This window comes from Lactuca sativa, chromosome 8 (genome assembly GCF_002870075.4).
Source record: "Lactuca sativa cultivar Salinas chromosome 8, Lsat_Salinas_v11, whole genome shotgun sequence".
In the NCBI taxonomy this organism is placed as follows: domain Eukaryota; kingdom Viridiplantae; phylum Streptophyta; class Magnoliopsida; order Asterales; family Asteraceae; genus Lactuca; species Lactuca sativa.
In genome coordinates, this window is record NC_056630.2 from 5,990,482 (window position 1) to 6,009,855 (window position 19,374).

Consider the following 19,374-nt stretch of genomic DNA (forward strand, 5'->3'; position numbering starts at 1 on the left):
AAAATATCACAAAGGAAATGGATGTTGTTGATGTCGAAAACAATGAGGATCCCACATATGATGTTAATGGGCTTATTCAAGATAATGAATTGGATCAAGAAACTCAAAATCAGGACCAACAAAATGAGGAACAATCTGGAGAGGTTCCTAGTGGGCCTGAACACCAAGAATCAATTATTGAAGACATGGATGCTAGAAATGGATCTGGAGTGCAAAAGAGACCAACGAGAAATAGGTTCAAACCTACACGTCTTCAAGATTATCATGTGAAATTGCCCCCATCTATAGACCATGCGCCCCCATAGCACATTTTATTTCATATGATAATTTTTTCAGACTCACATAAAGCTTTTTTGGCGGCCATTACTCAACATAATGAGCCAAGATTTTTTGCCCAAGCTGCTCAAGATCCAAAGTGGGTGGAGGCTATGAAGGCGGAAGTGAAAGCTTTAGAAGAAAATGGAACTTGGACTCTTCAAGAACTCCCAAAAGGGAAACGAGCCATCGACTCGAAATGGGTGTACAAGATAAAGTATAAACCGAATGGTGAAATTGAACGATACAAAGCGCGCCTCGTCGCCAAGGGCTTCACACAAATGGAAGGGATCGACTTCCATGATACCTTCACCCCCGTAGCAAAACTTGTCACCGTTCGAAGCCTTCTTGCTGTTGCTGTGAAAAGAGACTGGCATATCCATCAACTAGATGTTAATAATGCCTTTCTGCATGGCGATCTGGATGAAGATGTGTATATGAAGGTTCCACAAGGATTTGGAAAACAAGATGACAAACGCGTTTGCAAACTAAGAAAATCTCTTTATGGGCTCAAGCAAGCATCAAGAAACTGGTATAAAAAGTTCACCAGTTTCTTAAAGAGTTTGGGTTTCAAACAATCAGTAGCAGACCACTCACTCTTCGTGTTTAAAAAGGAAGAAGTTTTTATTGTTGCGCTCATTTACGTTGATGATGTCATCATTGCGGGTAACGACGAAATCAAAATACAAGAAATCAAAGGGAGGCTTGATAAGGAGTTCAGCATTAAAGATCTTGGCCCGATAAAGTTCTTTCTTGGCATCGAAGTTGCACACACAAAGAAAGGAATGGTCTTGAGCCAACGCAAGTATACTCTAGACATATTAGAAAACACAGGGATGATGGGTTGTCGTCCAAGTTCGTTCCCAATGGAACAAAATTTAAAATTGGATAAACGAAGCAATGAGGCACAAGTAGATGAAAACAAATATAGAAGACTTGTTGGGAGACTCCTGTATCTGCAAGCCACAAGACCCGACATTACCTACGCCGTGAACATCTTAAGTCAATTTGTTGGTGATCCTAGAGTGAGTCATCTTGAAGCTGCTAATCGTGTGTTGCGTTACCTTAAGGCAACACCTGGGCAAGGCATACTGCTTACCAAAGATGGGGGTACAAGTCTAACAGCCTACTGTGACTCTGATTGGCTTGGATGCCCTATCACAAGGAGGTCGAGAACAGGTTACTTATTACTTCTCGGGGGAGCTCCTGTATCATGGAAATCAAAAAAAAAAACAATCAGTGGTTTCTCGATCATCTGCCGAAGCGGAGTATCGAGCTATGGCCTCTACCGTTAGCGAAATCCTTTGGCTAAGATGGTTACTAAAGGAGCTCGAGATGCCATGTGACGGGCCTACACAACTGTTTTGCGACAACCAAGCTGCTCGACACATAGCCAATAATCCTATTTTTCATGAACGAACCAAGCATGTTGAGATGGATTGCTACTTTGTTAGAGAACGGGTCGAGTCAAAAGAGATTGTTCCCATGGCGATTGATTCCAAGTTACAGATAGCCGACATTTTTACCAAACCTTTAGGAACGCAAAGTTTTCATGCACTTCTTGACAAGTTGGGCATCATTAACATCCATGCACCAACTTGAGGGGGAGTATTGACAACCTTTTTCTCCCCTGTTTCTCGGAGAGTATCTTTTCCTATTTTACCCCCTAATCATAGGCTTAATCTACTCCTTGTTTCCAGGATTACTTTGCTTATTCCTCTATATATTTCATTCCTCTGTAATCTTTTTTGTGTGAATGAAATAAGAAACCCTTTGATGACCAAACTTATTAATATCTTGCATGTATATCGTGTTTTCATTCTCTATATTAATGCCATCATTTGATAAATCTATCCGTCCCAAAATGTTTTTGATGTCCCTAGTACATGATTTGTAATCAAAACCTTAAATTAAAACCCAATTAATGATAGATTGAATTCATTTTGTGTGAATATATATGGTTTGAGATAAAAGAGAGCATGAATTTGTTGTTATACAAATTGATGGAGGTTGTTGCTAGGAATTTATTATGGTTGATGAGAAACCATAACGAGAGTCATTGTATGTATTGTTGGTAATTTATTCGATAACAACCAAAAGGACATGATTTTTTATACTTCCCGACAAATTTACAAATAATGTGTTTTGATGCATAAATTTTCAAGGGTGGTTATGTTGTTTGAGCTTTGTAATATCCTTACAATTATTTTATTGTGGATTAAGTACAAATAAAAAAATACCATTCTAATGAAGGCATAATACCGTCCTTACTTACCTACTTAGGTTGCACGGTTTCGTGCTTTTTTTTACTAGTGGCAAACCGACGTCACCTAGATTTTTAATGTTTTGCCTATGAGTTTTTGAGGATTAAGGTGTAGTGTTCTTGGGAAAAAAAGGTAGGGAAAAACTGAGAGTTTAAACAGTAGAAAAGGAGAGACACATCAGCGAACTTCGATCGCCGGCAAATAAATCAATGCACGATATTTACAGCCGGTTACATTTGCCACATCGGATTACCGATGACAAAACTTGTAGGACACCGCTTAACCTTAGCCGAGGTGACGTTTATTAAGGATATATGATAAGAGATATGATCTTTCTAAGAATGCAGCACAAATTCATAATTTATAAATATAGAACTCAAAGCCAAATCGTATACAACCTAAATGTGTAAGCGACCTAAATGTGTATACAACCTAACTGTGTATGATTCATACACTATTGGTACTTTGTTTAAAGTCAAATCATACTTTATTAATTTTTTAAAATTAATCTGTATAATATAATGTGAACAATGTATATTATGTTTATAAGAAAAAGATAAGCTAAAATGTAATATATTCAAAACTACTTATTTACTTATAGATGAATCATTATATAAAAACTTTTAATTTGACTTTTAGAATTTTAATATTAATAAGTATATTTAATTAAATAATCTTTTTATTAAAAAAAAAAGAGGAAGAGGGTAAATTTATTTTTGAGAATGTAAAAATAGACGATCTAAAATAAAGAAATGAAAGATTAAATAAAGATCGGACGGTGAGGATTGGGGGTTTGTAAGATGGTGGTAAGGTTTGCTTGTTCAAAGTTTACGGCTTTATAAATCTTGACTGGTTTAAGTAGTCTGCTTACTGTTAATTCTCAAATCGAAAATCAAACCCTTGTAGATTTTAAACCATTTGAATTTTCTGTATCTCTCTCTTTCTCTCTCGTAATCATCTACGTCTACATATAAAACACTCAAAATATATATTTAATGTTCACCAATCTACGTTTGGTGATGACTATGAAATTGTCGTAACAACCTATCAGTGGACTTTTGAGTTTTGAAACGATCTTCCACCGGAAAAAGACTAAATCCTAGCTAGCCCTTGATGGGACATTGCTGTAGCAAAGACGCCGTCGCAGACTCGGCTGTCAAAGACGACGACAATAACGCCGGATCCACCGTCCCCAACAGACCGCGTACCCCAAAACCGCGTACACCGTCACCTGCCGTAGGCAACGGAACCAACGGGAGGTCTAGCACCAACACTCCGAGTCATTCTTTCACCGGAAGTCCATGGCACAGTACGTACCCCGCGGGGGTACCCCCGACGCCATCACCGGCGAGGACGCCGAGGCGGATGTTCAAGTGGCCTTTCCCACCTCCGTCTCCGGCAAAGCCGATCATGTCAGCGATTATGAAACGGCAGGGTAACGGAAAGGGAAAAGGGAACACGGCGGCGACGGGGACGATACCGGAAGATGAAGGCGGAGAGGGAGAACGAGCGTTGGATAAGAGTTTCGGGTACCAGAGGAATTTCGGGTCAAAGTATGAGTTGGGGAAGGAGATCGGAAGAGGGCATTTCGGGCATACTTGTTGGGCAAAGGGCAAAAAGGGAGCTCTCAAGAATCAACCCGTTGCTGTAAAAATCATTTCAAAAGCTAAGGTGCCCTTGATTCACATTCTTTAGTTCTTCGTTCAATTTTGTGTCTTGCACTATGATGGTGATCAATTTGATTCAAAATCGAACTTAGGGTTAGAACTTATATTTCTTTTCTATTACCAGATGACAACAGCCATATCAATTGAAGATGTACGTAGGGAGGTAAAGTTATTAAAGGGCTTATCTGGACATCAACACATGGTCCAGTTCCATGATGCATTTGAAGATGATCAGAACGTATACATAGTTATGGAGTACGTATATATCATCTTCCTTTGTTCTAACCATATCATTCTTCCATACCTAATATATATTTTACAACAGGCTGTGTGAAGGGGGAGAACTCCTTGACCGGATTTTATCCAGGTGATAATCAAAACACCATAGTTTTTGTATTTATTTCTTATTCTGTAACATATTTATTAACATTTTCATGTCACAGAGGTGGAAGATATACAGAAAATGATGCTAAATCCATAGTTGTACAAATCCTAAGTGTAGCATCCTTTTGTCATCTTCAAGGTGTAGTGCATCGTGACTTAAAGCCAGAGGTATATATAATATATATTTTGTTAAATCGATTGATATTAGAAATTGAGAAACCCATTTCTTCTAATTAATGATTTTTTGGGCAGAACTTTCTATTTAGCACAAGAGAGGAAGATTCGGCATTAAAGGTTATAGACTTTGGTTTGTCTGATTATGCAAGACCAGGCAAGTTTCTTATTTCACATGCATGGAAAACAATGTTTTTTTTTTTTTTTTTTTCTTTTCATAAATTATTAAAAAAGAAAAAAGATTAAATGTTGTGAATGAATGTACAGAGCTACGGCTGAATGATATTGTTGGAAGCGCGTATTATGTAGCACCAGAAGTGCTCCATAGATCATACAATGTAGAAGCTGATATTTGGAGTATTGGTGTGATAACATATATTTTATTATGTGGAAGCCGACCTTTTTTTGCTAGAACTGAATCTGGAATCTTCCGATCCGTTTTAAGAGCCGATCCTAATCTTAATGACTCACCTTGGCCTTCTGTAACCCTAGAAGCCAAAGATTTTGTCAAAAGACTTCTCAATAAAGATCATAGAAAAAGAATGACAGCCTCACAAGCCTTAAGTAAGATCTTCATTATTTTAATTATTATTTCCTCAGTTTTTATACTAACTTTTTATAATTTGGTGGTAATTGATTGATTGTTTTTACTTTTTACAGCTCACCCGTGGCTAAGAGATGAAAATCGTGCAATTCCTCTAGACATTTTGATTTATAAATTAGTGAAAACATATCTTCGGGCCTCGCCTTTAAAGCGCGCAGCACTTAAGGTATCTATTAATTATAGAATATTTCTAATTTTTGTTTTTTTATAGCAATTTTTAGAAGTTAAAGGGTTGTTAAATTTGTGGTTATTATATTGATTATTGCAAGGCTCTCTCGAAAGCTTTGACTGAAGATGAGATTGTTTACTTAAGGGCTCAGTTTGAGTTATTGGATCCGAAAGATGGGTGTGTTTCTCTCGACAATTTTAGAATGGTTAGTTTGTTCTTGATGGAGGCCTTTTATTTTTTTAAGACTAAATTACATGTTTGGTATCTGAGTATAGCTTATTTTTGCAATTTTGGTCCTTATTTGAGCACAAAAACCTCAAATAAGGACCAAAACTGAAAAAAAATCAGTTATACTTGACCGAAAATGTAATTTACTCTTTTTTCATTGTGAAACTTTCATAACTAACATAATTGAAATGTGAAGGCTCTGGTGAAACATTCGACTGCTGCCATGAAAGAATCGCGGGTACTTGATATCTTGGATGCGGTAATAAAGATTTCTTGATTTTTATTCGTTTTATAATGTCATTTAATGATTAATAAAAATGGTTTATTTATTTGATTGAAGATGAAGCCACTTTCTTATACCCGAATGGGATTTGAAGAGTTTTGTGCTGCTGCTATTAGTCCACATCAACTTGAAGCTCTTGAGAATTGGGAGATGATTGCAAGTACAGCTTTCGACTATTTTGAACTAGAAGGAAACCGTGTCATTTCAGTAGATGCATTAGCACAGGTGATTTTTTTTTTATTTTTTATTTTTTATCTCGACCTAATTTTATGATTTTCATTTTTTTTTAACAAATGTGATGACATGGCGATATGTAGGAAATGAATGTGGGCCCATCAGCACACGCGATACTGAAAGATTGGATAAGAAATACGGATGGGAAACTTAACTTTCTTGGATATACCAAGCTTTTGCATGGTTTGACTATTCGTAGTTCAAACACAAGGCATCATTAATAATAAGAAAGATGGATTTATTAAATAGGTGATTCTTGTTTGTTTATTCTTAATTTGTTTCTTCTGATTGATATGCATAAACAACAAAAAGGGCTGCAATGGTTACATGTATCACACCCTTACATGATGGGGGAAAGAACGATAAAAAGATAGGGCAGATAGATATATATGCCCATGAGATGACTGATGGCATGTTGGTAATTTTTGTGTTTTTTTCAAATTTGATTTATTGTGAAGTGGTGTTTAAAGAAATTGTAAAGGTCAGCTTGTTATTTTATTTTATTTTTTTGTTACAGAGTAAGTACTTATTTTATCATCAAGTCATTGCTCAGATTATTGTTTGTAATGTTCATTGAAAAAAAAAAAGTAAGTAAAAGCAGATTTGAATTCATTTCATTATTGCTGAACAATGATAGTATGTTTAAATGAATGTAGTTAAGGTTTGCAGTCTTAGGCCACCTACCTATTGAACGAACAGCAACAACAAAGGCCACCTAAATTTTCAAATTTAATATATTCAACACACATACAACAACCAACTAAATTCAAGCTTTAATGTGAATCTTCATCTAACTTATTTATCCATGTAATTGAAGGTTTACAACTACACATTATTGTGGTAGTTGTTTATGTAAGTAGTTTTCTGGATCCTTAATTCAGTTTAAAAACCTTCAACTACTGATCATGTTCGTTTTAAGTCCTAGTTTAGAAATAATAATGTTGTAATTTCTTGGATCCTTAATTCCATTTCCAAAGAAATCTCTGATTTTGTCATATATCTTGATATTGCTTCCGAATATGGAATGCACTTAAAGAGCGCTTTCAAGAAAGCAACGGACCACATATTTTTCAAATCAAAAGAGACTAAATAAACGTCAGTGAAGGTCAAGATTCACATATGATAGTTATGCTAATGAACACAGTTCTATTGTGAACAGTATTTTCTCTAGCAAGTAGCAACAGACAATCCTTTATCCTAAAATACATCTACGGTTTTCCACATCTGGAGCAATGACACTAAAAAAACTCAACCCATAATGAACGAAAATCAAAACGTATAAGAACTTCGGAAAGGACTAGTTTCCTTTTTCACACATTGCAAGAAGAATGAACTTACTCAAGACAAATGCTACAAGATGGATGGATTTCTCCATGGGGTTTGTTGGAAATTTAGAGGGTAAATTTGTAAGTTGGCAGATTTCATCATCCCACATTGGTCTGTGGAAGAAAATACGAGCATTTGGCTAGTAAGGCTGGAGGGAATGGGGTCGCGCTCCCTCATAAAACCGCAATGACACATAAGCGTCACCTCACCCATTACCACAAAAGTGTGGTGGTGCCACACTTTGGGTTTTTTTTTTTGTTAATTAAATAAAAACTATAATTTTAATAAGAACCATTCATTTCATTACTTCAAAATAAAAATAACATTACCTTCCATTGTTAAAATAGAAATCCTACAAACTTCAAAAAAAAAAACACTAGAAATTTTAAACCTACAAACTCAAAAAAACATACATTAAACGATTTAAAATAAACTGCATGCCGCTTCTTACATTTGTTCCGCAGATGTAGCAGCAGCGACAAACATATCGTACATAACATCAAACTCTTCAAAAGAATCGAAGGAAGACATGTTTTGATTTTTTTGAAAGATAATGTAGTAGATAAGTATAAAAAATGAGAAGGGTTGAATGGTTTAAATAGGTGTTAAAGTTTAAAAGTGAAAAAAAATTAAAAAATCAAATTTTGGACCATTTGCAATGGTCAAATGTGAGCAGCCAATCAAAATTGTTCATAGATCTCACCCTCTGAAAGCCACAGTGCACCCGAGGGAGCACCCAAGGGGAGGTGTTCAAGGCTTATGTGGCAGAGGGAGTGCGGTCCAGGCCGCACCACTCCCTCTGGTCTAAGGGTCCTTGAATTTCAAAAGCTTGCATCTAGATTACCAACTTGACTTGTAAATTAACTACTTTAACTACTTTAACCTAATAAATGAAAATAATTTTTGCCGCATATCATGTTGTTTATTCATTTGTCACATGTAATTTTATGGTTTTTTTGAATAAAATTAATTCCATATGTCAGTTTGTGGTGTTTTTGTATTAAATGATTAATTAATGGAATTAACGTATTCATTCTATTAATAACAATATAGTTCCATAAAATGAAGAATATATATATGCTATATTTCAATTACTTTCCTAATATGTCATCAAAATTTGTTGTCAGCTCAAATTCACAACTAATCCTATATCATTTCCAAAATAATACACTATTTCTTATATGATATTTCAATTTACCATATAATTAGGTTTGTCAATTGGGTTGAGTTCGGGTTGACGGGTCACGAGTTGACGGTTTGACGGGTCAGAAAACATAAACTCAACCCAACTCATATAATATACGGGTTGGTGGGTCACGGGTTGGTGTGTTGGAAACCTTAACCCAACTCAACCCATATAACCCGTTTAAGTATATAAGTGTGCGGGTTCACAAAATAGTGGGTCGAACCCGACCCATATAACCCGTTTACTAAATAAGCAACGCATTTTAAAAAATGAGGTTGTTTCAACATAAAGTCATAAAGTGATTAAAGTAATTAACATAAAACAAAGAGGTTTTCAACATAGATTCATAAAGTCATTAACATCCAAATAAAATTGAAAAATGAAAACATTCATACAAAGTGGATGCGTTCTTCGTTCGTGACTCGTGAGTATCTAAAAATAACAACATGTGTTTATTCTTTTTCTGATTAGGGAACCGCAAACACAGATTAGCCACATATGAATATGGAAGGAAACCAAATTTCATTAATAATTAAATATATCTATTTTTTCAAATGTGTTATATATATATATATATATATATATATATATATATATATATATATATATATATATATATATATATATATATATATATATATATATATATATATATATATATATATGGGTTGACGGGTTGACCCGCGAACCCAAACATGCAACCCAACCCAACCCATGAAATAAATGGGTTGACGATTTGACAAGTTGGTGAGTCAAAAATCTCAACCAAAACCCGTCAATTTTGTGGGTTGGGTCAGTTTTGGGTTACAGGTTTGATCGATAGCTATCACCCCACATATAATTAATCATGCACATTATTTCAATTTCACATCTCATACTGCTTACTTTTTCTATATTAGAGGTTAAGGAAAAGTGATTTGAAATATTAAATGGCTTCAAGCCATAGTATTAAAACATTAAATATTAAAATAAGGATTAAAAGTAAAATAATAATATTTTGTTTCCTATTAGTCTAAATGTTTCTTTTTACAAAGACAGGTGCAAAAGTGATTAGTGACCAAAATGGTCAATAGTTCTTATAAGGGACATAATCTATATTGTTGAAATGTTAGTATTATAATGAAGATTTAGTGAAGTAATTCTATCATACGCTAAACATATCTCTTTTCCAAAACAGAATGTGAATGAATCAAAATGAACTTGTATTGGAGATTATTTATGTTTCATATGAATTTCATCCAATATAATAGGAAAGAGTATAAAACTATCTCTTAAACCCTAATAATCATTTTTTTTTTAAAATCTATGTTCATAGTTATTTTATCTTATCTATAAGATTCATATAAAATGTTATTGTGATGTTGTCAAAAAAAGAAACTATGTAGCATTACATGAGTGTATCCAAGTGTATATGCGTGAGATAGTTTTTGTAAATAGCAATGTGCTTTTATTTATAAGGTTCATTAATTTTCAAATGTATATATATTTTTTAAAATATTTTGTCTGTTGAAGCCAAATTATAAAAAACAATCCATCAGAATTTTAATTTGGTTAGAATGGATAATATTTGAATGTAGTTTAGACCATTAGAATCCATATTTTTAAAACTAAAATCAGTTAAGATTTATCTGATTAGTGTCAAGATGGGAACGAATAGAATTAAAGAGTTTGTATAATTTCACTTGTGTAATTCTCATTCAAGAATTACTACCTTTGTCTTAATTAAGATTTTTAAAATTAAAAAGTAAGGTTCCTTGCATAAATATGAAATGTAATTTGGGGTTAAATTGTCCTTAAAGATAAAACAAAAACATAAATTACATGTTTCTTTATTATTTTTTTTACGCTTATAGGAATAAATAACAAGAAGGAAATTTTATTTATTTATTGTTTTTAGAGATGTAACAAAAAAAATAAATTAGTTTTTAGACGTTTTTTTTATCAAACCTTTTTTTATTTAAAAATTTTATGGTAATTTCTTAAAAAATATAGATATGAACTCATGATATAACAAAAAATAATTATTTATTTGAAAATTTTATAGTAATTTCTTCAAAAACAACCAACATATTATCATCTATGCTAAAAAAACATTATATTGTATTTTTATACGTTAAAATTATTATGTTTTCTATATTTGGTTAAATTAATATTTCAGTATCGGATAACCTAAATTAATAATGTCATGTAGGGTTTTTTTTTTTTACACAACCAATATTTTCTTGAGCTATCGGTTATGGAACATAAGTTTTAACAAAAAGTTTTTTATTTGAAAAGCTTATGACAATTTCGTAAAAAACAGCTAACATATTATATCATCTATGGTAACAAAAAATTATATTGTTTTTCAGCACATTAAAATCATTATATTTTCGAAATTTGGTTAAATAATATTTCATTATCGGATAACCTAAATTAATAATGTCATGTGATTTTCTTTTTAACATTGCGTATGTCATACAACCAACTTTTTCTTGAGTTATCGGAACATAACTGTTAACAAAAATCAGAAAATATAACAACTTTATTAGACACAAAAATTATTTGATTTTCTTTTTAGTATAAATGGGTAATATGTTGCGTTGTTGTTCCGTGCATTGCCAATTTTTTTATAAATAAGACATATCTTTTTTAAAATTTATTAATAAAAAAGACGTAGCTTTCATCATTTCGTTTGTATTTATTTCAAAATTTTATATCTTGATATTTAATATTTTACATCTTCATATTTAATATTTTATTAATCAATCCGAGTTGTATACTGGTTTCACATCTAATAACTTAATATTTTTCTAAATATTCATTTCACATATAATTTCTAAATTTCAAGTTCTATCTGGTCAACAAAAATCAAACCTTAACTTTTACAAATCGACTACTTTGATCCCTTAATCTCAACTTTCTCAATCTAACTCCATTAAACTTATAATTTATTTATGTTATTATATGTATCATATATTTTATTTATTAACTTTTAATTATTTATTTTTATAATTACTTATCCGAAAAGCTTATTTTTCATTAAAAAGACAAAAACTTATAGGGCCATGTTCATGATGTTACATGCATACATAAACAGTATCCTAATATGTCACACGTTTCAAAATTTGTACCAGACGGACATAAATGCACACAATCTTTATTCGAATCACATTTTCGAGCCTCGCTTTGGAATTCGTGCCTTCAACTTGTTTTCCAACATCAAATTTATCAACTTCCACCACTACAGCTGCAATACAAAGTCACGACATAAAATTATGCGTTATTCATAAGCTATGGAAACATACGAAGAAACATGATATTGAGAATAACGTGAATCATGATAGAAAATAGAGAATAACCTCGAGTATTTAACATCACCATGAGAAAAAAAAAAAAACCAAATTTTAATAAAGGACTCGCCATATTTTAGTATTGTAGCTTTGAGATGTGTTTTTATTTTGAACTTTAAAATTATGATGGACGGAAATTTTAGTAATCAATGTAGAATAGACGTATACAAAATCAATAATCAATATTCACTTAATGGTAACTTAATACTTTCTTTTTCAAATGTAAGATTTATACCATAAATGATTAAATGTCAAGCAATAAGTTTTTCTCATTATATTTATTTTTTGAATGTGGCAGTGGTATATATATATATATATATATATATATATATATATATATATATATATATATATATATATATATATATATATATATATATATATATATATATATATATATATATATATTAGTTAGACTTCTCTTTTTTTGACGTTCTCCCTAAGGAATACGTTAACACTACAGATATATAAACAGAATTAAACACTTATATAATTATTATGAGATAAACAACATATGCAAAATCTAATAATCATAAATATAAATATGACAGAAACATCGAAACAAAAATATATTTCAAATGAAACCCAAACTTCTATGATTATTTGTTCTATTAATTATTGATTATTTGTTCTATTAATTATTAGCTGGTTGCTTGATTTTCACAACCAATTTCTCATATTGTGCTTTACTGTTGACGATGACACATCATCAACTTTCCCTTTCATACTCTTTAATATAATTATGCCATATTACAGAAAATTAAATTGTTATAGGAAACCACAATAGTGATTAAGCTTTTTTTCTTAGATCTCTCAACCCTTGGTGACTCATAAGCTAACGTGTAATTTGGAATTTTAACTCATTTGACTCAATATTCTAAGAAAATATATTTAATACAATCATTTGACTTTTACATTATCTAAAAGGGTATTTGATGAACAAAGAATATTTAATACAATCAACAATTCTAACACCAAATACAATCCCACCAATTGTCTTATACTTTACATTGACGAACAAAGATACAATAAACAATTCTAACACCAAATCATTCAACATCAATACATCATATATTTTTCTAATAACTAATAAGTTAGTAGATTACCTTTTATGCCAAAAAAATTTGCTCTAACTCTAGAATACGATTCTTGTCGGGTTTCACCGCAAATGTTACATCTAAATTTCCAACATCCTCCTACTCCAAAAAAAAAATTCCAGTTTAGTCACATAGTCCCGCAATGTAGGTTTGTCTATTGATGTAGTTGATGGTCCCTGTGTTTCTTGAGAAACCATAATCGATGATGGGTTTAGGAATTAGGAGAATGGTGATGATCCTTGTGAAGTGTGATCGTCTCTAATCGATACCAGTAGTCGTCTAGATAAGACAGTAGACAACAATCGGTTAGGGAATCCCAAATTCGTATTGACGTATTGTATAGCCTTAAAAACAGTAGCCTATTAGCTTTTTGTGGATTTAAACTCAAAAAAACCCATGTAAACCCTAAAAGGAAACTTCAAGGAAACTTTGCCGATATGTTTCCTTGCTACCAAATACTTAAAGGAAATGTTTCCATCGTTTTTTTGGGGCATATCCGTTTCCATGTAGTTTCCGAAACAGGAACGTGAACCATTCACCTAAGAGGAGTTTTCGTGCATCATAGATTGCAGTTCAAAAAAGTTTAATCAAAATTAGCAAACAGAAAGAAAAGAAAATATAAAAGTTGATTTACTGAACCTTCTTTGCTCATCAATGCCACAAACCCTAAATTCACAATCATACAAACGGAGCCGAATCATAATGCTTTATAGACCACATAATGATGTGTAGATTCCGTTGATATTATTAGGGTTTCGACAAGTAGAAATGGACATATAGAGGAAAAAGGGGCGACAATTTATTTTGGGTGAGATTTAAATATTAAGAGTAAATTACTGAAATCGTCCCTATGGTTTGGTCAAAATTACACGTTTGGTCCTTAACTTTATGTAAGCGGGGGACGATAAACGCAACAAAATCAAGCCACGGGGACGATCCGAGTGCAAAAAAAATTAGGGACCAAACATGCAATTTTGACCAAACCATAGGGACGATTTCAGTAATTTACTCAAATACTATTAATTAACTGATTTATTGGGATAATAGCAACGTTTTTAAATTTGGATTGCTACAATTTGGTATGACATTTTTCGTCTAAAAAGGTAAAGGTAATGAGCGAGAAAGCAAAATTATGATGAATAAAAAGTGAACATCACAGCACAAATAAAGTGTAAAAGAATGATAAGTGATAAATTTTTAAGTATTTTATTAGGAATATATTTTTATTCTTTGAATTTAATAATTAGTCAATTTGATTTTTATCCGTTATGTGTGTAAATTAAAATTTGTTCAATTGGAAGCAAAAATTGTGGCATTGACTTTGAGAAAAAGATGGTAAAATGTAACAATTTATATTTTGGGACTTAAGATCAAGTTTTATCTATTAAATGTTTATTAAATGTTACAAGTAAATTGATTTTTGTTTGTAATTGTATTTTTAACAAAGCCGTAGCCATATAGGTGTAAGAATGGGTATTGGCCCACCTATACAAATTTGAGTTACATATATACTATATGTACAATATATATTTCTATTAAGACAACATTGTGTTAAAATTAAATAGAAAATTTAGTTTACAATGCATATATAGTTATATTTGTTATCTTTTGAAAAAATTTGCCATTCGTTCAGATTTTGAAAATTATTTGACTTATTTTAAAACAAAACTTTGGCTACGCCATTGATTTTTAGTTGCCATAAAATAATTTTTCTATAAATAATAAAAGTCGAGATTAAAGCTACAAAAATTCTAGATTTAAAATATATAACACGAATCTAGTAAAATAAATTTTATTTTATGAGACAAAAAACAAAAAAACTCTATTTATATTTATATGTCGGTGATGTTATCTGGTCTCAAATTATAATTATTAAAAGTTGGAATTTTTGAAGAAAAAATAAATTAAGTCTTAAAGAAAATTTACAAAAATAACCTTTTTTTCAAAACAAAAATGGACTCTCTGGTATATTTCTCTTTTATGCACCAAAAAGAACAAATTTCCCTCTTTTTAACTTTTCCTAGCAGCCGGCCAGCATCATCAAGAAAAAGCAGCCAGAGCCAAAAACCGCTCTGACCGGAAAATATATATATATATATATATATATATATATATATATATATATATATATATATATATATATATATATATATATAGAGAGAGAGAGAGAGAGAGAGAGAGAGGGAGTGGTTCAAATGAGACCAAAAAAGATTAAAATCGTAAAAACCTCTAACTTTAGATGTTTATAAAGGGTTTAAGGTTTAGTTTTTTTTTTTTTCTCATTTGAACCTTTACCTATATATATATATATATATATATATATATATATATATATATATATATATATATATATATATATATATATAGGTTCAGGTTTATTTGAGATCATTCTAATTTTGTGAGAACGTGAGACCAAATCTAAAAATAATTTTAAAATGCAAAATAAACGGAAAAATCCAAAAATTCTTTTTTTAAATATTATTTTCGGAACTTGAATTAACTAAAAAAAATAAAAAAAAATCCGTTTTTTTTTTAAAATACGTGAAATATTGTAATAGAATATTACACTGTCATATTCTAAAAAATAATTTTAAAATGCGAAATAAATGGAAAAATCTAAAAATTTCTTTTTTTAAATATTATTTTCGGAACTTGAATTAATTAAAAAAAATTTCCATTTTTTTTTGAAAATACGTGAAATATTCTAATAGAATATTAGACTGTACATATTCTAAAAAATAATTTTAAAATGCAAAATAAATAGAAAAATCCAAAAATTCTTTTTTTAAATATTATTTTCGGAACTTGAATTAACTAAAATAAATTAAAAAAAAATAAAAAAAATAAAGAAAATAAAAAAATGCGTCTCACCGTCTCACAAAATTAGGCAGTCTCACATGAACCTAACCCTATATATATATATATATATATATATATATATATATATATATATATATATATATATATATATATATATATATATATATATATATATATATATATATATATATATATATATATATATATATTGGATCCCGGTTATCCGACACCAGTTCAAACTAACCAGCATTTGGTATTGGTCTCTTTGCAAATTGCACCATCCCTACACACCAGGATTCAAGTAGTTTTTCCTGTTTCCAGAGCTTCCATTATGGGCTTAATCACCAACACAATCTCCCCAACCACACCACAAACCGCCACACTTAAAAATATCCCCAAAGACACCACGCTAACACCTATGTTTTCCGGCATCCATAACGACTCCGCCCCAAGGAACAAAATCTGAACCAAGAGTGCCATCATCATTGTCATCCCAAGCATGTTAATTCGTAACCTGATGGCTTTATTGATCACCAATAACACCACCCGCCAACAAGCTAGCAACAACCCCATTGAGTATACGATAGCAAACGCACAAAAAACAACACTGCTTAGCAATGGGTATGTGTAAATCATCCTTTTGTTCCCGAAACTATCAACAGATAACACCCATGGCAGTTGCTCCTTCAATGGCGTAAAGAACAACAAGATTATTTGTAGAATCAACGTTGGTAGGGTTATTAACTTAACCAAAACGAGTACAGACCATTTTTCAGACGGGTTTCGTTGCTTGATGAAGAGGTTGATTAGATAAAGCAGGGTGACGAGAAAACCAGGTTGGAGAAAACCAAGAGAAAGCACGATGTGGAATTTGCATAGGTAGGCTTGTTGTGAGAACGTTAAGGGTTCTCGGATGAAGGGGAGGTGGAGGATCTGCGTAACGGCCCAACAGGCGACCAAAACGACGAGAAGCAGGCGGATGGTCCATAGGTTGTTAAAACTCCGGAGGTGGAGGGAAGAACGGGATTTGAGACGGAGGTGAAAGATGCAGAATAGGGAGAGGAGAGAGAGGAGGAGAAGGAAGGCGACAACCGAAAGGATTGCAAAATCGGTGACTGGGATTGAACGGAGGTAATATGAAGAAGTATCTTCTGTCGTATACATCATGTGGCGACGGCGATGGAGAGGCATACATGTTTTCTGGGCCATAGTACTCAATGGCAAAGGCTGATGATGTTCTCATAGAATGGAAGACAGAAGTAATTGCAGCAGTGACGTACGTGGTTACATATCTACCCACAAGAGGAAGACCCCGGCAGACTGCTGGAGGAAAGCAGGCAGTTTATGACAGTAGGAACAAGAGAAAGAGAAGGAATAGGAGTGATGGTGGATTGGAGTGGTTGTGTCTTGTGTTGTTTTAATTATATTTAAGTGGGTTCAACTTGTAAGCTTCACCAGTAAGTATATTCGGAGATACCAACCCTTTCAATCGGCCTCACTATTTCACTAATACATGTTGGACTCATCATCATGCTTATGGATATTCTCAAATTGACTCGCCCCCGCTAAATATATGTTTGCAAATTTTATGTAAAATTTAGGTAACACTAGGTCTAGGTGTGATATTGTGGAAATTTTGTTTATGTATAATAGAAGTAGGATTATCTTTAATTATTTCCACTTTGGCTTGTGAAAAAACAAATATATATGTACAAACACAAACTTTTACATGTTTTTAATGCTGTAATAACAATACTACATGGATGAAACGAATATGGTTTTACAACACTACATATATGAAAAACAAGAAAACAAACAAACAAGTTGTGGTTGATTTGGTAAGAAAATACTAACCAGACCCGAACCCTCGTACTTTTGTTGAGATCAATCCAACTTATGCATCCCGTACTCCCTAACTTACAATATAGCATCTAGTTGTTTCAAAGTTAATCCTTTTTAATAAATAAAGGTTTTTTTTGCCACTTGTCACACTCACATTCATTTTGCCACATGTCATTTTGTAGTTATTTTGAATTAATTTTTATTCCACATGTAATTTTATGGTTTTCCTATTTTATTAATTCCATATGGTATTTAAATTTAATAATAAATACATATCAATTCTATTAATAGACTTTCCTTATAATTTTATATTTCTTATAAATTCAAAATTTTCAAATGTTTATATATATATATATATATATATATATATATATATATATATATATATATATATATATATATATAATTGTTTTAAATACACCCATATAATACATGGGTCTCACACCTAGTTTTGATAATGCTAAACGCCTGATTTCATTAAATTACCAACAAGACCTAGAGATACCACCGATCAGTTTATGTTAACAAATATTTTGGCTATATTTAATATGTATAAAATAGATTTGAAAAGTGGATGACCTCTAATGGCATCAGAAGTGGTTAACATGAAGGAAAAAAAATAATAACAAACAATATAATCACTATTCATTTGAATCAGCTATTTCAAATTTTCACAATTAAAATTTTTATCATTATCTACCTACAATGTTTTATAAAGTTTTGTATTCGAATTTGTCATTTATTCGAATTTGTCATTCTTATACACATGTTATATTTCTCAAATTATTAATTTTCTATAAATTGTAATCATTTTATTTATATATTAATAAAATATACTAACTAGTTAAAAAATATCAATAAGAATTTAGCTTGTAAAATGTTTTTTTTTATCAAAACAGGGGCAATATGTAGCAAACGAGTTTTTACAATTCTATATCTATGAAAACAAATATTTAAAAAATTTAGAAAATGAATATGAAAAAGAACAAAGTAAAAAAAAATTTAAAAAAAAAATCAATTTTTAAAAAACTTATAAAAACAAATTGTAAAAAAAAAATTTGGAGAAAATTTGTTTATTTTTATATCAGCTTGTTAGAAAAATATAATAGATAAAACTTCAAAAATGGTCCCTGTGGTTTTTGAAAATATCAAGTTTAGTCCCTTAGTTCAAAAAACCTCACAGATGGTCCATGTGGTTTCAAAACTTTTAACAAATGGTCCTTCCGTCTAACTTCGTCAGCTTTCTACCGTTAAGTGAGGGGCATTTTCGTCATTTCAATACACAGGGACCATTTAAGAGGTTTTCTCTATTTTAAAAAAATATAATTATTTAATTAAAGGGCCCCACTCTCTCTCTCTCTCACACACACACACACGATCTATAAGACCTCCCTTACCCTCCTCCCATTTTATCCACCTTTAACAACCATTACTCCACCATAGCACCAC

The 19,374-nt window shown here is 31.5% G+C and overlaps 2 protein-coding genes across 2 annotated transcripts; one reads left to right on the forward strand and one right to left on the reverse strand.

Annotated features, from left to right (window-relative positions):
• Positions 1-3,453: 3,453 nt before the first annotated feature.
• Positions 3,454-6,830, forward strand: LOC111903405 (CDPK-related kinase 4). The gene is made up of 11 exons (XM_023899181.3): positions 3,454-4,250; positions 4,371-4,501; positions 4,572-4,613; positions 4,690-4,798; positions 4,883-4,961; positions 5,072-5,368; positions 5,465-5,574; positions 5,678-5,782; positions 6,002-6,064; positions 6,146-6,313; positions 6,406-6,830. Exons 1-11 carry the CDS (start codon positions 3,693-3,695, stop codon positions 6,541-6,543), a joined length of 1,800 nt encoding a protein of 599 aa, XP_023754949.1. The 5' UTR covers positions 3,454-3,692; the 3' UTR covers positions 6,544-6,830.
• A 9,550-nt stretch (positions 6,831-16,380) lies between these two features.
• On the reverse strand, positions 16,381-17,292 carry LOC111903418 (uncharacterized). The gene has a single exon (XM_023899195.1). It carries the CDS (start codon positions 17,290-17,292, stop codon positions 16,381-16,383), a length of 912 nt encoding a protein of 303 aa, XP_023754963.1.
• Positions 17,293-19,374: the final 2,082 nt, after the last annotated feature.